Source organism: Nomascus leucogenys, chromosome 14 (genome assembly GCF_006542625.1).
Source record: "Nomascus leucogenys isolate Asia chromosome 14, Asia_NLE_v1, whole genome shotgun sequence".
NCBI classification, from domain to species: domain Eukaryota; kingdom Metazoa; phylum Chordata; class Mammalia; order Primates; family Hylobatidae; genus Nomascus; species Nomascus leucogenys.
This window is the reverse complement of record NC_044394.1, coordinates 69,331,880-69,358,578: the sequence shown is the minus strand read 5'-3', so window position 1 is coordinate 69,358,578 and position 26,699 is coordinate 69,331,880. Positions and strand designations below refer to the sequence as shown.

General features: G+C 45.3%; 1 protein-coding gene and 1 non-coding gene across 2 annotated transcripts in view; one reads left to right on the top strand and one right to left on the bottom strand.

The window, feature by feature from the left end:
• Window positions 1-26,699, bottom strand: part of ELMOD3 (ELMO domain containing 3) — a 39,657-nt gene that overhangs the window by 4,737 nt on the left and 8,221 nt on the right. The window contains 6 exon segments of the mRNA XM_030827997.1: window positions 12,589-12,719; window positions 18,101-18,223; window positions 18,458-18,581; window positions 19,839-19,930; window positions 20,917-20,985; window positions 26,509-26,578. Coding sequence (XP_030683857.1) covers window positions 12,589-12,719; window positions 18,101-18,223; window positions 18,458-18,581; window positions 19,839-19,930; window positions 20,917-20,985; window positions 26,509-26,578 — 609 coding nt within the window.
• LOC115838443 lies at window positions 16,510-16,570 on the top strand. Its single transcript, XR_004033470.1, has one exon. It is a non-coding gene; the product is annotated as a U7 small nuclear RNA (small nuclear RNA).

The following is a 26,699-nucleotide window of genomic DNA, read 5'->3' as shown; positions in this document are numbered from 1 at the left end:
ATGCCTGGCTAATTTTGTATTTTTAGTAGAGACAAGGTTTCTCCATGTTGACGTGTTGATCAGGATGGTCTCGAATTCCCAACCTCAAGTGATCTGCCTGTCTTGGCCTCCCAAAGTGCTGGGATTACAGGCGTGAGCCACCACGCCCAGCCCGGGGAACATTCTTAAAAAGCCCACTTACCCGCCAGGCATGGTGGCTCATGCCTGTAATCCCAGCATTTTGGGAAGCTGAGGTGGGCACATCACTTGAGGTCAGGAGTTCAAGACTAGCCTGACCAACATGGTGAAACCCTGTCTCTCCTAAAAACACAAAAATTAGCTAGGTGTAGTGGTGGGCACTTGTAATTCCAGCTATTTGGGAGGCTCAGGCAGAAGAATCGCTTGAACTCGGGAGGCAGAGGTTGCAGTGAGCTGATATCGTGCCATGCATTCTAGCCTGGCGACAGAGTGAGACTCCATCTCAAAAAAAAAAAAAAAAAAAAAAAGCCTACTTATCAAAAAATGGTTAAAAAAATTAGATTTCAGATCTAAATGTCTCCTTTCCTTCAGCAGTTCCCTCAGACCTAAAAAGCATTGTTTAGAGCTAAAATACTGCACTGAAACTGACTAAAACACAAAAGAGGAACTCAGACCTGGACATTTTTGTGCTTCCATTTACAATTTCATTTATCCTCATGCCTCATGTTTGGGCTTAGGAACCTTTGTCTGCTGAAGCAGGAAGACCAGAGTATCTTCTGCGGCTGCTGCTGACCTGGCCCCAACCCTGAAGATTCCAATTGAGTGGTTCTGATGGGGAGAGTCTAAGCGTCTGCACTCTCACTGCTATGCGACTCTTCAGGGTGTGCTGCTGGCTGGGAATCAATGCTGTACAGAGCCCACCGCCAGGCCAGCTATCAGGAAACAGGGGCTCCAGGCCCAGCTTCACCACTTATGAGCTATGGCTTTGTTCAGAAACATTGTGACTCTCTTACCCGCACATTCCTCTGCTGGAAGGGGAGATTGACAAGGCTCATCTCGGCCCTCCCTCTCTCACAGGATGGGCATGTTGATGGAATGGAGTGATGGAAACTGCTTGGAAAACTATAAGAATTGTTGTCTGTAAGTAAGCATTATTTGTGTGTATGTGTGTGTGTGTTTTTGAGGTGGAGTCCCACTCTGTCGCCCAGGCTGGAGTGCAGTGGTGTGAACTTGGCTCACTGCAACCTCCACCTCCCAGGTTCAAGGGATTCTCATGCCTCAGCCTCCGGAGTAGCTGGGATTACAGGCGTGCGCCAGCAACCCAGCTAAATTTTTGTACTTTTAGTAGAGACGGGATTTCGCCATGTTGCCCAGGCTGGTCTCGAACTCCTGACCTCAAGTGATCCACCCGCCTTGGCCTCCCAAAGTGCTGGGATTACAGCATGAGCCACCACGCCCAGCCGGTAAGCATCATTATAAAGTGCTTCCTCGCCTGCCAGCAAGGAACCCAATGCACGGTGCCTCTCTCAGTGCGACTGTGCTGTAGCGCTACTCCTTAGGACAGCGTGGTCGAAGCACTTCCATACCACTGGGATGGATAGGAGTCTGGGAGTCCCCCTAGCATTTGCAATTTTGGACAATTCTCCTTTAGCAGGTTGTCCCATGGGTACCTAAAACTTTAACTTTCTCCTTAGGAGAGAACGAGACTGGCTGCTGGCAGGGCTATATCCCCCAGCTGGTATTCTGATCTCATAAATTCTCTCCTGAAAAACTCTTTGTTTTCAAGATTCATGAGGGCTGCCAGTCAAGTTAAACTTTATTTATTTATTTATTTTTGAAACAGAGTCTCGCTCTGCTGCCCTGGCTGGAGTGCAGTGGCACGATGTCAGCTCACTGCAACCTCTGCCCTCCTGGGTTCAAGCTATTCTCCTGCCTCAGCCTCCCGACTAACTGGGATTACAGACACCTGCCACCACACTCAGGTAATATTTTGTATTTTTAGTAGAGAGGGTTTCACCAAATTGGCCAGGCTGGTCTTGAACTTCTGACCTTAAGCGATTCACCCACCTTGGCCTCCCAAAGTGTTGGGATTACAGGTGTGAGCCACTGTGCCCGGCCTGTTTTACTTTATTTTTTACATAAGTTATTTATTTATTTATTTATTTTGGGATGGAGTTTCGCCCTTGTTGCCCAGGCTAGATAGAGTGCAATGGCAGCATCTTGGCTCACTGCAACCTCAGCCTCCCGAGTTCAAGCAATTCTACCTCAGCCTCCCAAGTAGCTGGGGTTACAGGCATGTGCCACCACGCCCAGTTAATTTTTTTTGTATTTTCAGTAGAGATGGAGTTTCACCGTGTTGGCCGGGTTGGTCTCAAACTCCTGACCTCACGTGATCTGCCCACCTCGGCCTCCTAAAGTGCTGGGATTACAGGTGTGAGCCACCACGCCCGGCCTGTATTACTTTAAAACATTGGAATTACCTATAGTTCAAGGTATTATAAAGTAAAGCTGGAAGGGACCTTAGGCCAACCCCCTCATTTCATAAAGTAGTACACTGAGGCCCTAAGAGGTTAAGTGACTTGCCTTAAGTCACAGCTACTAACACTGCAGCTTGAACTTGAATCTAGCTTCTGACACCTAAACCAGCTCTCTTATTTTATGGCATTAAACTATTCTTCCTTAAACATGTTTTTTTAAAAAAAACATTTTATTGTGGTAAGAACACATAACATTAGCTCTGATCTCTTTTTTGTTTTTTTTTTTGAGGTGGAGTTTTGCTTTTGTTGCCAGGCTGGAGTGCAATGGTGCAATCTCGGCTCACTGCAACCTCCGCCTCCCAAGTTCAAGCGATTCTCCTGCCTCAGCCTGCCAAGTAGCTGGGATTACAGGCGCCTTCCACCACACCTAGCTAATTTTTGTATTTTTAGTAGAGACAGGGTTTCACCATGTTGGTCAGGCTGGTTTTGAACTCCTGACCTCAGGTGATCCACCCGCCTCGGCCTCCCAAAGTGCTGGGATTACAGGTGTGAGCCACCAGGCCCGGCCTGCTATTGCTTCTTATTGTCTGACATGTGGAGTAAATAAAAGTCTCTGATGAATTCCTCAAAGGCCAGCAGGCGAAGGGATAAGAAACAGGTCAGAGTGGCCAGTCTAGGTCTGTGAAGGTTGAAGTACCCAGGACACCCTCTCTCATCTTGCTATTCCCTCTGCCTGGACGCTTTTCCCTGACATCTCAGTGACTTGCTCCCTTACCTCATTCAAGCCCTTCTTTGAAAACACGTGGGGGATTCTGAGCCCGCAATAGCCCTCTACTGTGGTTTCCATATTTCTGCAGGCAGGTCTTACAAGAGAGCCTTCATATACCACAAGAAGGGGAACTGAGGTCAGAGATGACTGATCGCTGAGACTCTGAGACTGATCTCAGCTGGAGGACCTTGGGGAAGCCATTTCCTCTGTCTGGGTCTCTGTTTCCTTACCACTAAAATGAGAGGGCTGGACCAGTGATAGCTAAGATACTCCTCAACCTCCGGGCATCTGATATAACAAAGCAATGTCCTTGCAAGAGGCCACACCATTTCATAAGCTAACAACCACAGTCTTCAAACTTGACCTGGATATTCCCTTCCTGTATCATGAAGACCACAGAATATGCCTACTTCCTCAGCTTGTGAGGTCCTGGTATATCTCCAGACCAGATACTCACGAAGGCCCACTCTGGTCCCCTCCAATGTGTCCTGGAATAGACAGGCATATGGGAAGCCTTGAGATTTAATGGGTGTTTCTTCCAAAAAGATACAGAGATATTCAGCAAAAGTTAGAAATGAAAAATTGCCCGGGTGGCAGAAACTGTATGAGTCTTTGTTTTGCATAGAAAAAGTTTCAGATTCAAGAAGGGATCCACCTTACTCATGGTTGTGAGTGTGTGTGTGTGTGTGTGTGTGTAAGCAGATATGTATTCAACTGATTTGAAAAACACAAGATAGTGCCTAATGTGCCTGGCACTTTACATTGTTTATCTACAATTTGGGACACCTCTATGAGGTTGAAATTATTTTCCCATGTTGTAAGCGAGGAAGCTGAAGTGTTTCTTTGTGTTTTTTTCGATACAGCGTCTCCCTCTGTCCCATTGTTGCCCAGGTTGGCCTGAAACTCCTGGGTTCAAGTCATCCTCCTGCCTCTGCCCAAAACGCTGGGATTACAAGCGTGAGCCACCACACCCAACCCTTTTTTCTTCTTAAACTCGCATCCAGTTCATTAGAAAAACTTGCTGGCTCTACTCTCTTAAGCCCATATACTCAACATTCTACATCCAGAATCTGACCACTTTGCACCACCACCTCTGAAAATAATGCTGGTCCAAACCAGCATCATCTCTAACTTACTACAAAAGCCCTCACTGGAAATTATTCTTAACTTAGCAGCTGGTAGGATCCATTTTAAAAAAAAAAGTAAGATGGACTGTGTTACTCTGCTGCTCAAAGCCCTGCAGTGCCTCCTCATTTTACCCAGCGTAAAACCTAGAGTCCTTTTCATGGCCTGCTAGGCCCTGCACCCTCTAGCCCATCACCTCTATGACTGCCTCTCCTACTGCCCTTCCTGTCAAGCCTCTGGGCCCAAACCTGCACATATAAATCCAGATGGCCTGAAGTAACTGAAGAATGACAAAACAAGTGAAAATGGCCTGTTCCTGCCTTAGCTGATGACATTACCTTGTAAAATTCCTTCTCCTGGCTCATCCTGGCTCAAAAGCTCCCCAACTGAGCACCTTGTGACCCCCACCCCTGCCAGCCAGAGAACAACCCCCTTTGACTGTAATTTTCCACTACCTACCCAAATCCTATAAAACGGCCCCACCCCTATCTCCCTTTGCTGACTCTCTTTTCGGACTCAGCCTGCCTGCACCCAGGTGAAATAAACAGCCTTGTTGCTCACACAAAGCCTGTTTGGTGGTCTCTTCACACGGACGCGAGTGAAACTTCCTGTGTTCTTTCCACTCCGGTGGCTTCCCTAATACTCATTATCTATGCTAGACACGCTCCTTTCTTGAGACCTTAGTTCTAGCTAATCCCTCTGCCTGGTATATTCCTCTCCCACACATCAGCTTGGCTAAAATTCCCACCTCCAAGGTTTGGTTTAAGTCTCACTCTCTCATGACAGCTACCCTGACCACCCTATAAAAATACTGTAACCGTCTCTCCACATTCTCTCAACTCTATCCTATTTATTTTTCCTTAGTACTTGTTACCTTCTAGAGCACTCTATAATGTATTGATATATTCAGCTTATGGTCATCTCTGCTGGAAGAATCTTTGTTTTATTTACTGATGTATCCCAAGCACCAGGAAGAATAACTAGCACCAAGGGATGCTGAGAAAATCTTCATTCAGTGAATGAATGAATCCTAGGTCCCATGAATATGGGATAGACAGATGGCAGGAAACAGGTCAAATTTGTTTTCTAAAATGGAGAGACTATTAAAAATATAAAATTAGCTGGGCACGGTACCGCACACCAGTAGTCCCAGCTACTCGGGAGGCTGAGGTGGGAAGATTGCTTGAGCCTGGGAGGTCGAGGTTGCAGTGAGCTGTGATTGTGACACTGCATTCCAGCCTGGGTGACAGGGTGAGACTCTGTCTCAAAAAATAAAAATAAAATGGAGGGATTGCTACCTTTTGCTACTTGAGAAAACCATAAAACCCAACCCCAGAGGGCAGGTCCAGACAGAGACAGAGGAGCTACTGAAGCACCTCTGGCTTGTTGGTAAGTCTGTGGCTCACATGACCCATGGAGGTCCCTCTCCTCCTCTTGGGCACGTGGAGGCTAATTCTTCTCTTTCAGGGCCAAGAGACACTATCCCTGTGCAAGGGATTTCCTCAGGGAGGGCAGAGAGTTGAAACAGCAACATCACAGCTGTGCTTGCTACCTTCGTACATTGTCTCTAATTTTCCCAGTGAGCCAGCTAAAGTTTCTATTGTGAAAACAAAATATCTTGGGTTCCCCAAATCACTAAGCTAAAGAGAAATGTCAAGCTGGAAACTGCTTAGGGCAAACCTGCCTCCCACTCTATTCAAAGTTACCCCTCTGCTCACTGAGATAAATGCATTATCTGATTGCCTCCTTTGGAAAAGCTAATCAGATGCTCAAAAGAACACAACCATTTGTCCCTTATCTACCTATGACCTGGAAACCTCCTCCCTGCTTTCAGTCATCCTGCTTTTGCTTCCAGTCCTCCCACCTTTCCGGAGGAACCAATGCTCATCTTACAGGTGTTAATTGATGTCTCATATCTCCCTAAAACTGTAAAACCAAGCTGTGCCCTGACGACTTTAGGCACATGTCATCAGCACCTCTTGAGGCTGTGTCACAGGCGCGCATTCTCAACCTTGGAAAAATAAACTTTCTAAATTAACTGAGACCTGTCTCAGATTTTTAGGGTTCACATTTTGGTAACCACAGAGGGATTCTGAGTGGAGGTACCCCTGAACTTTGACAAATCTCCTATCCGTGCTTGGTACCAGCATGAGCCAACTTTATGGCTCAAACCAACAGAACAATTTGCTGAGGTCTGGGAGTACACCTTCTAGAGAATCCCTGATTTCCACAAATTTGTTCAAGATCTTTGGCTGGGTGTGGTGGCTCACACCTACAATCCCAACACTTTGGGAGGCCAAGTCGGGTGGATCACCTGAGGTAAGGAGTTCAAGACCAGCCTGACTAATATGGTGAAACTCTGTCTCTACTAAAAATACAAAAGTTAGCCAGGCGTGGTGGTGGGTGCCTGTAACCCCAGCTACTCGGGAGACTGAGGCAGGAGAGTTGCTTGAACCCGGGAGGTGGAGGCTGCAGTGAGCCAAGATTACCAGCCTGGGTGACAGAGTGAAACTCCATCTCAAAACAAACAAACAAAAAAGATCTAAAGTTTATTTTGTTGTACAACTCCTCTTCTTTTACTGGAGTTTTACTTGCTTTTAACGAGGAAGGCAAGATTTCCTGTTTCCATGACAATGGAAGGCAGGTAACTTCTTTATGGAGTTTGAGCTCACTTCTAACAGCTAACAGGGAAGATGAGTTTTTTGTTTGTTTGGTTTTTTTTCCTGCTTCTAGGATGGTAGAGAGCAGTCTACAGCCTGAGACCCATCCCTAGATAAGTAACTGAATTGTCTTGTTTTTAAATTAAGGTTATCACATCCGTGTAGCTTTCTGCATGTGCTTTTAAAGTGCTGGCCGGGCGCGGTGGCTTACACCTGTAATCCCAGCACTTTGGGAGGCCGAGGTGGGTGGATCACCTGAGGTCAAGAGTTCGAGACCAGCCTGATCAACATAGTGAAACCCCATCTCTACTAAAAATACAAAAATTAGATGGACATGGTGACGCGTGCCTGTAGTCCCAGCTACTCGGGAGGCTGAGGCAGCAGAATCACTTGAACTTGAGAGGCAGACATTGCAGTGAGCCAAGATTGCACCACTGCACTCCAGCCTGGGTGACAAAAGTGAGACTCTGTCTCAAAAAAACAAAAAAAGTCCTTGTGACATTAGTTACAGGGCTTTAACTCCTGGGTCTAAAAAGAACAATGTGTCCTGCCAAATTTTTTATTTTTTTGGAGACAGTGTCTCACTCTGTCACCCAGGCTGGAGTGCAGTGGCACAATCTCAGCTCACTACAAGCTCCGCCTCCCAGGTTCATGCCATTCTCCTGCCTCAGCCTCCTGAGTAGCTGGGACTACAGGTGCCCGCCACCACGCCCGGCTAATTTTTTGTATTTTTAGTTGAGACAGGGTTTCACCATGTTAGGCAGGGTGGTCTAGGTCTCCTGACCTCGTGAACTGCCCGCCTCGGCCTCCCAAAGTGCTGGGTTTACACACGTGAGCCGCCGCACCCGGTCCTATGTCCTGCCAAATCTTTTGTTTTTGTTTTTGAGACGGAGTCTCACTTTGTCGCCCAAGCTGGAGTGCGGTGGCGAGATCTCGGCTCGCTGCAAGCTCCACCTTCCGGGTTCACGCCATTCTCCTGCCTCAGCCTCCCGAGTAGCTGGGACTATAGGCGCCTGCCACCACACCCGGCTAATTTTTTGTATTTTTAGTAGAGATGGGGTTTCACTGTGTTGCCCAAGATGGTCTTGATCTCCTGATCTCATGATCTGCCCGCCTTGGCCTCCCAAAGTGCTGAGATTACAGGCGTGAGCCACGGCGCCCAGCCCAAATCTTAAACATTGACAGCAATTAAAGCCTCATCTTCAGGCCTGGTAGAAGATGCCAATCAGAATAAACTGCATTCCTAAGACACAGGGCCAGAAATTAAAGCTACTCAACTCCTCAAGGCCCAGGGACTATTGCAGAACAGGTGGGTGCATGAGATTGCAGGAGCTGATTTTTGAAAGATAAAATAGGTTAAGTTTCTTTATAAATTAATCATGAATGTCAAAGGCACACTGATGCAAAAGCAGCACATGAGCCCCTGTGTCAGATTAACAAGATTTTCTTGAAGCATTAACCAACCCCTTAATAAAGGTTATAAAGGTTATAAAAGGCTTATGGAAGTTATATCTTATGGTCAAGATTAAAATTTTATAGATTGTTTATAAAATTTTGAAAAACAAATTTAATTGGCTTCATGCTGTTTTTATTAGGGCTTATTGATTGAAAAATCAAGTCTCCGCTCTCAAGGAATGGAGATTTTCACCTTCTTTTTGAAATCCTTGAGTTATTGCTTTGGTTAAAAGAATGACTTATTTTACAATGACCTGTGATATCAAGTTTAAACCTGTGATATTTGACAAACTTTCCAAAATCAAATCATAAATTATGTCTTTTTCTGACCTGATAAATCCGTTAAAATATTAGGCTCCATAAAGTCTAAAAATGACATAATTTGGCTTATTTGGTATAAAAATTATACAGGAAGCATTGTCAAATATGAAATGGTGTACGATTTTCTTTGGGCTGTATTTGTATAAATATGTTATTGGTATGTGTTCCAAAGTTATGGGAAACTCCTAAAATTCTGATATAACTCAGTGTACATTATCAGTAATAATTATAATTGTTACGTTAAATTATTGTGTGCCACAGAGGTAACAAATTTCCCTGTCAATTGTGTCTTCAACAATGGCTTCCCCAAAACTTTTTGTCATCCACAGACAGTTGTTGTGTTGTTTGGTCCCCTTTAGAAGGTGGTTTTATAATTAGCTATAAAAGGCCAGGCATGGTGGCTCATGCCTGTAATCTCAGCACTTTGGGAGACTGAGGCAAGCACATCACTTGAGGTCAGGAGTTCAAGACCAGCCTGGCCAACATGGCAAAACCCTGTCTCTATTAATAATACAAAAATTAACTGGGTGTGGTGGCAGGTGCCTGTAATCCCAGCTACTCGGAGGCTGAGGCAGGAGAATCGCTTGAACCTGGGAGGTGGAGGTTGCCATGAGCCAAAATTGCACCACTTGCACTTCATCCTGTGCAACAGAGCAAGAGTAGTCTAAAAATAAATAAATAAATAAATAAATAAATAAATAAATAAATAATCATCTATAAAACTCTAACAGGGGCTCTTGAATGCAGGTTTCTGATAACTTTGGAGATTGTGACATCAGAATAGAGGAAAAACTTTCAGACTCATGGAGAGCTAAAATGTTCATGAATATCAAAGCAGAACAGGAATTAACTGCATGGACTGAACTAATTTTTTGACCTTTTGCTTAAAACATTGCTGATCCTTTGTTTTGTTTTTCAGAGTCTTCAAACTTTTCTTTTGAGCTATTGACAGCTTTTAACAATTTAGTATACTGCTATGACCAAAATTTGGAACATATTTGTTTCTCTCTACCTGAGTTCTCCAGAATTTGGAAACTATTTGTGAGTATTCTTAATTTATGGCAGTACAGTTATTTGTGTATATATATATACGTATATATATATATATATGTATATATATATATATACGTATATATATATACATATATATATATGTGTATATATATAAGAATCTGTTTTCATTGGTAATAGGACACAACTGGAGAAACTGATTATTTTACCAAGGCTTTGACTGGAACCATGTGATTTCCTTTAAGATCTCAAACTTGATTTATGAAGCCAATAAAGCCCTTGGGAAACTGGCCTCATATTTTGTGTACACAGTCCCCAAACAGGGTTTCTGACTTGTGTTAAGTAAAGAATGTTACTTTATGACAGTCCCAGGAGCCCCAGGTTTATCCTGAAACCTCAAGAGGAGAGGAAATTCACCCAACTCATAGATATTTGATGGTACAAATCCATGGCAAGGCTTGGCTTTAAAAAAAGTCTTGCCTGAGATTCCTTCTATATAACAAAGTTCCATCAAAGCCAATTTTTAAAAAAAGCCTATTTGAAAAATAATTATTCTTGCTGTACTTTATACAAATAATCTGGCCAAGTATTATAAAGCAAATTGGTCCTACCATGATTTGTCTTTAGTAAAAACAGGAAACTGGAGAAAGAAAAATTATGTTTCAAAAACTATAGTACACCTGTCATTAGATCCTAGTCTCGCCTAATGTTTTTCAATTTTAATAATTTTCTACAGTTTGGGCTGAATTCTAATTTTTCTTGGCTACAAGTCTTCAAAATAATGTTTTCAGCCAGGCACGGTGGCTCACACCTGTAATCCCAGCACTCTGGGAGGCTGAGGCGGGCGGATCATGAGGTCAGGAGCTCGAGACCAGCCTGACCAACATGGTGAAACCCTGTCATTACTAAAAATACAAAAATTAGCCAGACGTGGTGGCATGTGCCTATAATCCCAGCTACTCAGGAGGCTGAGGCAGGAGAATCACTTGAACCTGGGAGGCGAAGGTTGCAGTGTGCTATCGCGCCACTGCACTCCAGCCTGGGCGACAGGACACAGAGAGACACTGTCTCCAAAAAAACAAAACAAAACAAAATAATGTTTTCAATTTCTTTTCCTCCTTTTTTTTCCATTTTCCTAATTTGGAGTCACTGAAAACTAAGCCATGCTTTCTTACAGCCCTGCAAACTGAAGCCAGACAACTTCAGAAGAAAATAACAGCAACCTATTCACATACATAAGCCACTTTCATACCTGCCTACTTATGTATAGACTTCAGAGTAATGTGGCCTATATTGATTTTCCAGGATTGTTCTTTTGTTTGTTGTTGTTTTCCCTTCCTCCCCGTATTTTCTCTTCATAGGACATGAGACTTCACAACCTTCTAAAAATGAACTTTACTAATAACTCGGGACCTATCCGTCTAGGAATGAACCATCCTAGCCATAAGAGATCAGATGAAACCTAAGACCAGAGATTCATTTTCTTCTAAAATGCTTTCTCCAAAAGATTTTTAAAAAGCAAAGGGGGAAAATGTGGAAGGAAAATATCTTGGGCCCCCAAAATCACTAAGCTAAAGGGAAATGTCAAGCCAGGAACTGCTTAGGGCAAACCTGCCTCCCATTCTATTCAAAGTTGCCCCTCTGCTCACTGAGATAAATGCATATCTGATTGCCTCCTTTGGAGACACTAATCAGAAATTCAAATGCAATCATTTGTCTCTTATCTACCTATGACCTGAAAGCCCCCTCCCCGCTTTGAGTCCTCCCGCTTTTGCTTCTAGTTGTCCCGCCTTTCTGGACCGAATGCATGTTCGTTCTTACGTATGTTAATTGATGTCTTGTGTCTCCCTAAAATGTATAAAACCAAGCTGTGCTCTGACTACCTTGGGCACATATCATCAGGACCTCCTAAGGCTGTGTCACAGGCGTGTGTTCTCAACCTTGGCAAAATAAACTTTCTAAATTAACTGAGACCTCAGATTTTTGGGGTTCACACTGTAAAAAGTAAAGTAGAGGTTCCTCTTCAAAGACTTTCCTCCCCATTTAATTAAGATAAATAGTAACTTCTCTTAGAAGCAAAATTTATTCAAAGACCTCTGCTAACATTCTTAAATATCTGCTAGCCATAATGAAGAAATCACTGTACTTTATGTTCTTAGCTCCCACAATTTAGCCTAAATATTTGCCCTGGCATGTTTATACTAGTCCAAGTAAGCATTAAGTCATAGCCTATTCTTCTTCCTTATTTGAAGGTGTTTTTACCTTTCTTAGGATTCCACAAGTTATTTCCTCCTTCCTTTGTTCTCCTCTTCCTTTGCCTCTTTTAAAAACTTCTAAGTTGCTAGCCAATCAAGACAAATACAAATGTGAAGTCCCATTCCAGCCAATAGAAACTGGACACAGCAGTAAACTAGATGGGTCAAGTTATAAATGACCCTGTCTCATTTATTCAGTGTATTCTCATGGCAAAACTGCCAGTGAGTGTACCCTTTCTGCAGAAAGTAAAAAAATAGCCTTGCTGAAGAAATTAAATTTATGTTCAAGCGCTATTTCTTTATGGCACCAAAGAACAAGCATTTCTAACAACACTATGATTTCCATTCTGCAGATGAGGGAATCAAGGCTCTGAGGAGTCGAGGAACTTGTTTGAGCTACACAGCTAATGAGCGGTACAGCTCATATTTCAATGCAGATCAGACTGACGGGGAAGCCCATTCCTGGTTTGTCTCAGCTGTCCTGGGAGCCCTCTCGGCCACTCAGGTCCTAGCTCCATAGCCCTTTCCTTTCCTCTGGCTTCCCACCAAAGTCTCACCTGGATGTGGTGACGAGACAGGCGGAAAATCTCCCGCGCCATCAGCAAGGTCTTTGAGTCCATCACCAGGTAGAGCAGATGCAGGAGGGCAAGGAAGCCTGCGCCTCTCAGGTCTGTGGCTGGATTCGCTCCTATAACAGAGACCGTGAGGAAACAGGGTGTGGCAGCGAGCAATGCTTCAAGGGCTTGCCGTGGGAAGCTGCCCTGACGCTGGCCTCTTCCCAGGCTAGTGGAGCATGAGCAGCACACGTCCACTTTCTGCCATACTTGTGGGGCTCATTCTAATGAGCTAAGCAGGGGCTATGCACCAAATGGGGACCCCAGAGCCCTGGGGGAAGCCTCCCACATCAGTTTTCTTGCTGCTGCCTGTGACCCTTGATAGTTAGTTACTTCTACACAAAACAACCAAAGCAATCCTTTACAAAAAAGGCTGAATTTACAGTTCTGGAACAAGATGAATAATGCACTTTCTGTCTATTCTTCCCACTAAGTACAGCTAAAAGCCCTGGACATTACTATATAAAATAAACAGAAGACTCTGAAAGGAGGGAAGACAGACTTACTAGGAATCTTGAGAGCTGAGAAATGACTCTCTGGTGAATTCCTGGGTTTCTTTTTGCCTAATATATCCCAACTGGTGCTGGAAAAGACAGCAACCCAGAAATGCCAATGGGAGCAGATCAAAAAGCCCCGAGGAAAGCTGCTCTCTCTAGCCAAAGGGTGAGGAAAGAGGCAGTGTAGCAAGACAGAAAGATTTAGCCAACACCCACCCTACTGCAGCAAAACACCACAGAGAAAAATGTGGCCCCATCCCCACTCTTCTCCAGAAAAGGCTGAGCAGGGACCCTAGATTTCCATCCTGGCCTGGCTGTATCAAGGCACCCCTTAGCTCTACTAGGGTAGCGTCAGAGGCAAAAGCCACATAGGAAGAGTAATGAGGCACCCCTGCCCCACCAGCCATGTTGGCCAGGCTGGTCTCAAACTTGGTATTAGTACAAGCCAAGTGGGATACCTGGACTTCCACCCCCACCTGGCAGTAACAAGGTGACATCCCTCTTTCCCCTGCTGGCACAGTAACAGAGGAGGCCTGCTAAAGTAGAAGATTTAAGTAAGATCCAGAGTCTCATACAGACTACCTAAAATGTCTAAGATACAATAAAAAATCACTTGTTAACACCAAGAACTAGGTAATTCTCAATTTGAATGAGAAAAGATGATCAACAGACACCAACACTGAGATAACACAGTTGTTGGAATTGTTTGACAAGGAATTTAAAGCAGCCGTGGTAGGCAAAATAATCCCCTGGCCCCACGATGACCATGTCCCCAGAAGCTATGACTATGTTATGTAATATGGCAAAGGGGATTAAGATTGCAGGTAGAATTAAGGTTGCTGATCAGCAGAAAGGGAGATGATCCTGGCTGTCTGGGTGGGCCCAATGTCATCAGAAGCGTCCTTAAAAGTGGAAAAGAAAGGCGGAAGCCCAGAGCCAGAGAAAGAGACGTGAGGAATCGGGCTCAGAGAGATGCTGTTTCTGGCTTTGAAGATGGAGGAATGGAGGTGGCCTCTAGAAGCTGCAAAAGGCAAGGAAATGGATTCTCTTCCAGAGCCTCCAAAAAGAACACTGTGCTGCCAACACCTTGATCTTGACCACAGGTTCTCAGTGAGACCTGAGTCAGACTTCTGAACTAGAAAACTATAAGATAATAATTTGTGTTGTTTTAAGCCACTAGGTTTGTGGTAAGTTGTTACAGCAATGATAGAAAATGACTATAGTATCTACCATAAAATGCCTTGGTAAGCAATTATGAACAAATACACTTTGAAAAAATGAAAAAAATAGAAAGCTTCAGTAAAGAAACAGCAGATATAAAGAAGAACCAAATGGAAACTTTAGAACTGAAAAATAGAACAACTTGAACTAAAAACTCTCTGGATGGGGTTAACAGGAGAACGGAGACAACAGAGGAAAGAATCAGTGAACTTGAATATGGGACAGTAACAATAGAATTACATAATATGAACAACAGAGGGACAGAAAAACAAAAACCAAAATGAACAGAGCCTTGGAGATCTGAGGCTAAAACAAAGATTTTAAAAAATGAAGATAACATTTGTATCATTGGAATCCCACAAGAGAGGACAAAGTGTGGAGCTGAAGAAAGTATTCAAAGGAATCATGGCTGAAAATTGACCAAATTAGGCAAAAGACACAAACCTACAGACTCAAGATGCTGAGCTAACCTCAAACAGGAGAGGCCCAAAGAAATCCACACAATGACACATCACAGTCAAATTCCTGAAAATCAAAGATAAAGCAAAGATTTTTTTTTTTTTTTTTTTGAGATGGAGTCTCGCTCTGTCGCCCAGGCTGGAGTGCAGTGGCAGATCTTGGCTCACTGCAACCTCCGCCTCCACACCAGGCAGCTGGGACTACAGGCATGTGCCACCACGCCTGGCTACTTTTTGTATTTTTTTAGTAGAGATGGGGTTTCACCATATTGGCCAGGCTAGTCTCGAACTCCTGACCTCGTGATCCACCTGCCTCGGCCTCCCAAAATGCTGGGATTACAGGCGTGAGCCACCGCACCTGGCCAGCAAAGATCTTTCTTTTGAGACAGAGTCTCACTTGGCCACCCAGGCTGGCGTTTAGTGGTGTGATCACAGCTCACTGCAGCTTCGACTTCTTGGGCTCAAGCGATCCTTCTGCCTCAGCCTCCCCAGTAGCTGGGACTACAAGCATGCGCCACCATGCCTGGCTACTAAAAAAAAATTTTTTTTTTTTTGGCCAGGCATGGTGGCTCACACCTGTAATCCCAGCACTTTGGGAGGCTCATGCAGGTGGATCATTTGAGGTCAGCAGTTCAAGACCAGCCTGACCAACATGGTAAAACCCCATCTCTGCTAAAAATACAAAAAATAGCTGGGTGTGGTGGCACAGGCCTGTAGTCCCTGCTACTTAGAAGGCTGAGGCAGGAGAATTGCTTGAACCTGGGAGGTGGAGGTTGCAGCGAGCTGAGATCATGCTGCTACACTCCAGCCTGGGCAATAGAGTGAGACTCCATCTCAAGAAAAAAAAACAATTTTTTTTGTAGAGATAGGGTCTCACAATGTTGCCCAGGCTGATCTTGAACTCCTTGTCTCAAGCAATCCTCCTGCCTTGGCCTCCCAAAGTGCTGGGATTACAGGTGTGAGCCACCATGTCTGGCACAGAAAATATTTTGAAAGCAGAAAGAGAACATGAACTCCTTACTTATAAGGGAGAGATCATTCAAATGACAGTGGATTTCTCATCAGAAACTATGCAGGTCAGAAGGAAGTAGCACATTTTCAAGTGCTGAAAAAAAAGAACTGTCGACCTGGAATTTTATATCCAGAGAATTCAGAAGTGAAAGGGAAATTGAGACATTCTCAGATGAAGGAAAACAAATACAATTTATAGCCAGCAGACCTATCCTAAGAGAATAACTAAAGGAAGTCCTTGAAATAGAAAAAAAAAAAAAAGAGGGAACTTTGGAATATTAGGAAGGAAGAACAAACAATGGAAAGAGTAAATACAACAGATTTTCCTTTTTCTTATCTTTTTTTTTTTTTTTGAGACGAAGTCTCACTCTGTTGCCCAAGCTGGAGCGCAGTGGTGAGATCTTGGCTCACTGCAACCTCCACCTTCTGGGTTCAAGCGATTCTCCTGCCTCAGCCTCCCAAGTAGCTGGGACTACAGGCACGCATCAGCATGCCCGGCTAATTTTTGTATTTTTAGTAGAGACGGGGTTTCACTATTTTGGCCAGGCTGGTCTTGAACTCCTGACCTCGTGATCCTCCCACCTCGGCCTCCCAAAGTGCTGGGATTACAGGTGTGAGCCATCGTGCCTGGCCCAGATTTTCCTTTTTCTCCAGAGATTTAGAAATTACGTTTATTGCAGTGTCACAGCTCTTCTATAATTTGTCTAGCAGGTTTTCTGGTTCTTCATGAGAACCCCTCCTCAAAAAAATTATGTTTGATGATTGAAACAAAAATCTTAACATTGCTGGTGCGATTCTGAATATACAGAGAGGATACATTTCAGACAATTACATGATAGATAAGAGAGGGAACAGGGACTTAACTATGTTGCCATACCAACAGACCACCAGTTAATTAGGGGTACATAAAGTTTCCTTTTATCTTTTTTTTTAAATTTTTTGAGACAGTCTTGTTCTGTCACTCATGCTGGAGTGCAGTGGTGCGATCTTGGGTTCATCCTCCGCCTCCTGGGTTCAAGCGATTCTCCTGCCTTAGCCTCCTGAGTAGCTGGGACTACAGGCATGTGCCACCACACCCGGCTAATTTTTGTATTTTTAGTAGAATTGGGGTTTCACCATGTTGGCCAGGGTGGTCTTGAACTCCTGACCTCAAGTGATCCACCTGCCTCGGCCTCCCAAAGTGCTGGGATTATAGGTGTGAGCCACCATGCCCGGCCAATTTGATATGGTTTTGAAAAAAAAATAGTACAATCCAAAAACTGGTGAAATGATTCTGTTTCACTCAGAAAGTAAAATAATATATGATAAAATTTTCATAAATATTTTTTAGAGAGGAAAAAACCCAAAAATGCCAGATTCTGTCACATCACTCCAGTGTTTTCCATATCACTTACAGTAAATGTTTACAACAGCCTAAAAGACCACCAAGTGATCTTTTCTCCTGTCACTTTCGTCTCTACCTCAGCCACACTCTGGCTATTTTTCTTTTCTGAGACAGAGTCTCTCTTTGTCACCCAGGCTGGAGTGCAGTGGTGCAATCTCTGTTCACCGCAACCTCTGCCTCCGGGTTCAAGTGATTTTCCTGCCTCAGCCTCCTGAGTAGCTGAGATTACAGGCACGTGCCACCATGCCTGGCTAATTTTTATTTTTTATTTTTTTTCTGAGACAGAGTCTTGCTCTGTCGCCAAGGCTAGAGTGCTGTGGCACAATCTCGGCTCACTGCAACCTCCACCTCCCAGGTTCAAGCAATTCTCCTGCCTCAGCCTCCCGAGTAGCTGGGATTACAGGTGCATACCACCAGGCCTGGCTAAATTTTCTATTTTTAGTAGAGACGGGGTTACACCATGTTGGCCAGCCTGGTCTCAAACTCTTGACCTCGTGATCCACCTACCTCAGCCTCCCAAAGTGCTGGGATTACAGGCATGAGCCACAGTACCCCACCCTAATTTTTGTATTTTTAGTAGAGATGGGATTTCACCATGTCGGCCAGGCTGGCCTCGAACTCTGGACCTCAAGTGATCCGCCCTCTTCAGCCTCCCAAAGTGCTGGGATTACAGGCGTGAGCCACCACGCCCGACCTACTCTTGCTATTTTTAAAGCAGAGCTAGCAGGCACCCCCTCAGGGCTTTTGCATTTGCTGCATCCTCCTCCCGGAATACTCCCCCGAGATCTTCCTCCTCATAGCGCTGGAAGAGAACGACCTGGCCTCTCACTCTAGTCCTGGAATCAGAGGCATGAAAAAGAAGATGAGCTACTCCTCCCTCTTACCCTGAAAGCCCAGGTCCTCCCAGTGGTCTCCATGAAGGGCACAGTCAAACTTGGAGCCGGTCAGCTTCTTATAGATGGTCTGGAGGACTCGGCCATGCACTGGGTCTTGGCTATCCAGGCCACCTGCCCCAAAACACACCCACACTGTCTGCCAGATTGCCCCTCATGGGAGAACTGGGTGCTTCTCAGAGAATGTGAGATCTGGACAGTGAGACATCCAGTTCTCAGCTCCCACTCTCACCCGCCAACCATGGTACATGCAATATTCCTGGCTTAGCCTCAGGAACAGAGTTGGCACACACGGTCTTGCCCAACCACAGATGCAGCAACTGCCCTGTGGGCTCGCATTGCACTCACACTGAGCAATGGTCAGGACCAAGTCCCTTTCTTCCCGAAGGCCCTGGTGGAGCTTTGGAGGCCCAAAGAGGTAGTGTTGGAGGGCGGCGAGCCCAATCCTTTGAATAGTTGGCTGGATTCTTTTCTGGGGAAGAAGTTGCAGGCAATGGGCAGAATGCTGGTTCATCTCCCTTAATCAACTTCCCATCAGGCTCAGACCAGAGGCAGTGCTTGCAGAAAGTAATTCCCCCAGCTATCTGGCTGGTCTTTGGGCCAGGGGAAGGAGGCAGAAGCTGCGAGGCACCTGTTGAGTCTCTAGAGCCAGGCTCTTCCAGCTCCCAGATTTTTTGCAAGGTGAAAGAGACATCCCCAAGTGTAGGTATTATCAGCCATTATTTGCATTTAGTCCTCTGGGCTTTTCCAGAACTAGGTATTCCACTGACTCCCACAGGGGTTACGCATGCCCAGCTCCCCCAGGCAGTCAGACAAATGCCAGGACAGGTTTCCCAGGAGGTGGGGACTCACTGGAGTTAGATGACTCTGAGGGGTAGCTGGAATCTTTTGGTCACAATCAGCACTTTCCAAGTGAGGTCATGTTGGCTTCTCATGGCTCAGGGTCACTACTGCAAGCCTTAGAATATTCTGATTTCGGTAGCTTTTGGCTCTCTGGGTCCTATAAAACAACTTGGTTCCTATCTTTTTAGCCTCTCTCCTCTGAGCCAGGTTTTAGGTAGAAGACCTGAAATCACATTTCTCTAAACGTATTGTTGTTACTCAATACGGCCCAGAAAGCTCCCCAGCTTTTTTTATTTTTTACAGACAGGGTCTCACTGGGTTGCCCAGGTGTGATCATAGCTTACTGCAGCCTTGAACTCCTGGGCTCAAGTGACCCCTCACCTCAGCCTCCTCCGAAAGTGCTGGTATTACAGGTGTGAGCCACTATGCCAAGCACTCAACCCACCCCTAGCGTTTATTCCCCCAAATATTCCTTCTTTTTCCAACTTATATCTTTCTTAAGTTCCTAAATAGCTTCTGGTTCCCTGAGGGAATGGAAGGTTTTCCTCTACTGGCCATGAATCACTCAGCTCCCTGAACAGTTTGCCTTGCCTCTGCAAGGATCTACCTAGTACTTGATTCTAGATGTCCCCATCCCTAAAAGGGAAGAGTAGAGAAACAGCTATACAGGGCCCTGAATGACAGGGCCACAGGAGCTGTAAGGGCATAGTCCCACAAAAGCTACCAAGGCCCCAAATGAAGCATGGGTCCTAGGCCACCCATGATCCTGGGCACCAAGATCTTAGGGGAGATTTGCTTGCCCAGTGCCCTATCCTGGTGGGATAGAAGCTTGGCTCCTAGGGAAAAGGCACTTCGCTTGAGACTCCAAACTCTGCTACCATCATACCTTGAGGGAGGAAAGGTCCACAGTCTGGAAGTGCTGCAGGGCCTCACTGAAGGAGATTAGTTGCCCAGGCTGCTCTGAGCTAGCCTGGCTCCCTGTGGCAAAAGGGAAGACATGGCAGGATTTATAGGAGTCATTCTGTGAACAAACATTTACTGAGGCCCTCCTACTTGTCGCCTCCAAGCCAAGCACTGGCTTCCAGTTGAACATCAGACACCTACAGCTACAACCAATCTTCTTTCAAGAGGCTGCTGGCATTATCGGCGAAGATGACTCTCTTTTTGGACTAGGCTATTCAGTCTTGCTAGGCCAACCTCTGCGGTGAGTATGGGGCGGATCTGCCCCACAAAGCAATCCCTAAATTCTCTCATCTGTGAGGGGGCAAGTCACTGCCTGGGGTGGGTACCCTCATAAGAGCATGCAACCAGTTTGTTTAAGGGCCTTTCCTAATTTCCACTTTTCCCTTCTTACACTCTGTATAGGAACCTCCAACCATACACCTCTGTTATAGCCAACAGGGAATTAACTGATCAGTTAGCAATATAGGTGATGGCTGATACTATTCACTGGGCCCCAGGAGCTGAAGAGAGGCTCAGGCTAGATATAGGTCCTAGTTCTATCGCTTCACCCAAACCTCTTAGAAAGAAACAGGAGACAATTTTTACTCAGCCTTCAGAGCCTTCCAGCAGATTCCTTCAGCTCCCATCCCCAGGGGCTTCCTTGTGCAGTAAACAACCTGAGGAGCCTTACACAAGGGCCCTGTCTCCATCCTCCTGCCCAACCTCGCCACTTTGTAGAAGCTGCCCTAACCAAGGTCAACCCTGTCTTCTCTCATGGCTGGGTGGAAGATGGACAGGGATGGCAGCCCTTTCTCCATGGCCTTCACTCTGGTTTCCTCCAGAGGTAGGATGTCATCATCTTAGGATTTGAAAAAGATATTGTAATCTATGTTACAGAGTTAAAATGAGCAGTCTCAGAAATTCTATCTCCTAGTCCCAGACTCACAGAAACATTTGCCACATGTGCAGATGGCGCCTTTGCTGGCAGAGGGGCTATGGGGAGAAGCAGCATTCCTAGTTACCTGTCTCTGGCTGGATGGTGTCCACAGCTTCCCATTCTTCTTGGGCTTTCACCACCTCTGTACTCACAACTGCAATAGTGGGAGAAAAGGAGACTCTCTGAGATCTAGGTATGTCTGGGCCTCTACTGCAGACCCCAGCCTTGTCTGCCTGCCTTGGGTCTATTTTTTTTTTTTTAAGAGATGGGGGTCTCACTGTGTTGCCCAGGCTGGAGTGCAGTGGCTATTCACAGGCATGATCCCACTATTGATCAGCACAGGATTTTTGAACTGCTCCATTTCTGACCTGGGCCAGTTTTCCCTTCCTTAGGCCACCTGGTGGTCCCCGACTCCCGGGTGGTCCCCATATTGATGCTGAACTTATAGTGGGGCCACATGATCGGCATAGCACACTACAGCCCAGAATTCCTGGACTCAAGCAATCCTCCTGCCTCAGCCTCCTGAGTACCTGGGACTACAGGCACACACTACCACATTCGGCTGCCTTGGATCTTAACACCCTCTGATCCTCTCCTCACAGGTTTGCTAGAGTGAGCTTTTGAAAAGTAAGATTGGCCAGGTGCAGTGGCTCATGCCTGTAATCCCAGCACTTTGGGAGGCTGAGGCAGGCAGATCACGAGGTCAGGAGATCGAGACCATCCTGGCTAACACAGTGAAACCCTGTCTCTACTAAAAATACAAAAAATTAGCCAGGCGTGGTGGCAGCCGCCTGTAGTCCCAGCTACTCTGGAGGCTGAGGCAGGAGAATGCCTGAACCCGGGAGGCAGAGTTGCAGTGAGCAGAGGTCATGTCACTGCACTCCAGCCTGGGCAACAGAGCGAGACTCTGTCTCAAAAAAAAAAAAAAGAAAAGAAAAGAAAAGTAAGATCCGACATCACTGCTCAAAACCCTCCAGGGATTCTCCACAGTCCTCAAGATAAAACCCATACTCTACAGCATAGTATCCACATAACTTCACAATCTACAGATAGTTCCCTAACTCATGACAGTTCCACTTAACAAATGTTTGACTTTTTGATGGATTTATCAGGGTATTAAATGCATTTTTCTTCTCTTTTTGTTTTTAAATTTTTTGTTCTTTTAAAGCCTCGTCAGGTGAAGCAGTGGGAGTGGAGAAGGAACAAAGACATCTGTAACTCGTTGTGATCAATTCGTTGTAAAAATCATTCTACTCGGACCAGCCTTAAATGCACTTTCGACTTTTATTTTTTGTTTCCAATGGGTTTATTGGGATGGAGTTCATGTAACTCGAAGAACATTTGTAGATTCTTCTTACCTCTCTAGCTTTTTCCCAGGGCCATCCAGAACTACCTGAAGTTCCTCCATGTGCTCTGCCCTCTCCCACCCTTGGTGCCTTTTCGTAGACTGCTCTCCCTCTGCTGGAATCAAGACTCCAGGCACTGCCACCTTCAGTTCCAACCCCTGCTGGTGCAGCTCCTTCTCATTCTTCAGTTAGCTCTGACACCATCCTCGCCTGGATGCCTTCTTTGACCTCATCGGTCTGGATGAGGGGCCACTGCTCTGTGAAATCCTGACAACCCGTGCTTATCATAGTGTAGTCATTGTTTCTCCTACTCCACAGTGAGCTATGTGAGGGCAGGTTTTCCAGAGCCTAGCACAGAGCTTGACACATAATAGGTGCTCAACAAACGTTTGATGAATGAATGAATGAATGAATGAATGAAAGCACAATATAAGGGTGAGAAAAAAAGAAGAGCAGAAGGATGGGCTTTCTAGAGCCACCACCCAGCCCTTTTCTCCAAACCAGAGCTGTCATTCTCTGGCTCAAACTGCTAGCGGCATCTTCTGTCACTGACTTTTCCAGTTTGCTACAGAGGACATCAACAATATGAAGGATGGAGAGACTCCAGTTTAATACCAAAAATATGATCTCTCCAGCCTCAGTGGTATAGTAGGTTGGGACAGCTCCTCTCTGCCTCACAATCTTGGCTGAGAACATCACATGACAATAAACTGTTGGGAGAATATACCTGCAGATTAAATGAAATGCTACCAGACACTAATGGATAATAAGGAAGAGAAAGCGGCTGGGAAGCAGTAGAGGATAGTACTGAAAGCACACTTGAGAGCCAAACTACATGTGAATGCTTCATCTCTGCCTCTTACTAGCTGTATGTCTTCAGGCAAGTTATTTATCATCTGTAACCCCTCATGGGGCTGTTGTGAGGATGGGGTAATTCTTCTACTTCCTAGGAGAGCATGGGGCCAAAGGTAAGCTATTATTATCAACATAGGTGTGGGCTCAGGTCCAGCAGGGCAATGGACAGAGGCAGCGGGTGAGATGGGTCCAGGGTCCTAAATATCTGGACCTCTAGGAAATTCCATCTCACCTGCTCCAGTCCGGAGTAGCAGACACTGAGCCTTGGAGTTTCTAAGACAGCTTTAAGAGAATATTCAACCTTGGAGGATCAAGAAAATAAAACTTACTTTCAGCATAGGAGCTAAAAAGGAGGGACAAAGTGGCTGAACAAAAAGGGAAGAGTAGGCCGGGTGCAGTGGCTCATGCCTATAATCTCAGCACTATGGGACGCTGAGGTGGGTGGATCACCTGAGGTCAGGAGTTTGAGACCAGCCTGGCCAACATGGTGAAACCCGGTCTCTACTAAAAATACAAAAAAAAAATTAGCTGGGTATGTGGCGGGTGCCTGTAATCCCACCTACTTGGGAGGCTGAGTCAGGAGAATCACTTGAACTCGGGAGGCAGAGGTTGCAGTGAACCAAGATTGCGCCATTGCACTCTAGCCTGGGCCCCAAGAGTGAGACTCTGTTTCAAAAAAAAAAAAGGGATTGGGGGAAGAGTAGAACAGCAGGACGCAATGCTTATTATGAAGCTGAACAGGATCCTTCACCCTCTTACCTTCATGCAGCTTTATTGATTTATTGATTCTTCACCTGTCAGAGCCCCATCTACCAGCAACTTAACCAGTCCCTCCCCAATCCCATACACCCTCACCTACAAACAGCTTGATCAAAGTCTGTGAGCCAGGAGCAGGAACCACAGCGGCAAGGGGGTGGGAATATGCTGTCAAAACAGGTTAGTCAACAAAAGTTCAAGGTTTCCACCAGCAATAGCAAGCTGGTGCTTAAAAACTCAACACAAATGCCCAAACCGCTAAGAGCTTCTTCTCCTTTTCTCTTGGAATGAGGGAGATGCCTCCTACGTGTGACATAAATACTGTTTTCCCCTGACCAACACAAGAGCACGGGGGCAAAGGACAAACATTCAGGATAATTAACACAGCTCACATTAATTAGGTTCTTTATCTTTTTTCCTTTTTATAATTGTCTCCTTTATTTCAGCTCTCTTCCACTTACACATATAGTCAAGAGCACTGCCAATTGAGTCAGCTTATTAATTCTTTTTTACATTTATTTTTATTTATTTATTATATTTTTTTTTTGAGAAGGAGTCTCACTCTGTTGCCCAGGCTGGAATGCAGTGGTGCGATCTCGGTTCACTGCAACCTCTGTCTCCCGGGTTCAAGCGATTCTCCTGGCTAATTTTTATATTTTCTGTAAAGAACTCCTGACCTCGTGATCCACCCGCCTCAGCCTCCCAAAGTGCTGGGATTACAGGCATGGGCCACCGTGCCCAGCCTACATTTACTTTTTACTTTTTTTTTTTTAAGTTAGCCAGAGATACAGGCACATGCCTGTAATCCCAGTACTTCGAGAGGCCAAAGTGGGAGGATCATTTGAGCCAGGAGTTTGAGACCAGCCTGGGCAACATAATGAGATCGTCTCCACATAAAATTTTTTAAAAATTAGCTACGCATGGTAGTGCACACCTGTAGTCCCAGCTGGAGCCCAGGAGTTCAAGGCTGGAGTGAGCTATAATCACATCACTACACTTCAGCCTGGACAACAGAGTGAGACCCTGTCTCTGGAAAGAAAAAAAAAATATATATATATATATATATGCATTTAAAGTAAAAATTATTAATGTATTAATGCTGGGTTTGTCACCATAAAGATAAAATTCCATTAAAAGAAACTTCACAGATGTCCAAATGATGTTCCTATATTAGAATATTTTTTAGCTATGCATAGAAGCTCACACTTATATTCCCAGATACTCAGGAGGCTAAGGTGAGGATCAGCCTGAGCAACACAGCAAGAACCTGTCTCTCTCTCTTTTTTTTTTTTTGAGATGGAGTCTTGCTTTGCTGCCAGGTGGAGTACAGTGGCATGATTTTGGCTCACTGCAACCTCTGCCTCCCAGGTTCAAGCGATTCTCCTGCCTCAGCCTGCTGAGTAGCTGGGATTACAGGCGTGCACCACCATGCCTAGCTAATTTTTGTGCTTTTAGTAGAGACGGGGTTTAACGATGTTGGTCAGGCTGGTCTTGAACTCCTGACCTCGTGATTTGCCCGCTTCGGCCTCCCAAAGTGCTGGGGTTACAGGCGTGAGCCACTGTGCCCGACGAACCTGTCTCTTAAGAAAAAAATTAGCTAGGCCTGGTGGTACACAGTTACTCAGGAGGCTGAGGTGGGAAGACTGCTTGAACCCACAAGTTCTATGATTGCACAACTGCACTCCAGCCTGGGGGACAGAGCAAGGCCCTGTCTCTAAAAAAAAAAAAAAAAAAAAAAAAAAAAAAAAAAAGAGTATTTTTTTTGAAGTTCGTATTTCTAGTGGTCAGGTATGGGTGCAGTGGTACAATCTCGGTTCACTGCAACCTCCACCTCCTGGGTTCATGCAATTCTTGTGCCTCAGCCTCCAGAGTAGCTGGAATTACAGGCACACACCACTACACCTGGCTAATTTTTAAAATATTTTTAGTAGAGATGGTGATGTGGTTTGGCTCTGTGTCCCCGCCTAAATCTCATCTTGTAAGTCCCATAATTCCCATGTGCTGGGAGGGACCTAGTGGGACATAACTGAATCATGGGGGCCAGTCTTTGCTGTGCTGTTCTCATGATAGTGAATAAGTCTCACAAGATCTGATGGTTTTAAAAACAGGAGTTTCCCTGCACAAGCTCTCTCTTTGCCTGCCACCATCCACGTGAGATGTGACTTGCTCCTCCTTGCCTATCACCATGTTTGTGAGGCCTACCCAGGTATGTGGAAATTAAGTCCATTAAACCTCTTTTACTTCCCAGTCTTGGGTATGTCTTTATCAACAGCATGAAAACAGACTAATACAATGGGGTTTCACCATGTTGGCCAGGCTGGAGTGTACCTTTCTCCATAATCACTTGGCAAGTAGAGTGAACTTTAAATATCGTATGGGGAGGCGCCTTGCAAAGCAGATAAAGTAGAATAACTTTTCAAAGACTTTTCCCATATGGTGTCTCATTTTGATAACATCCCTTTGAGGATAAGGGAGGTACTAATATTAGAGATCATATGGCTTGCCCAGAGGCACACAGTAAACCACTAGCAGAGGAAGATCAGAACTCTGGTCTTTTGATTCCTAATTCAGTGTTGATCCTATTTTTCCCCAAGGAATGATAAATCTACAGAATTCTGAAAGGCAAGGAGTGAGAGAAATTCAAATGATGAACAGCAGATGCATGGGAAGGTCTGACTTGGGTCCCACCCAGACTCCAAGGGCCCTGAAGGGAACCTTACCACGTGGCTCCCATTCATTAGCTTCTGTGGTCAGAGCCTGGAGAATGCCATGGTTCTTCAACTCTGAGATCTGTAGAGGCAGCTGACCTTTAGCATAAGGATAGAATCCACATACTCCCATATACACAAACGCTTCCCATCCTCTGTACTGAATGTCCTTGACACTGGAGGCCAAAAGGATCTAGTGTGCC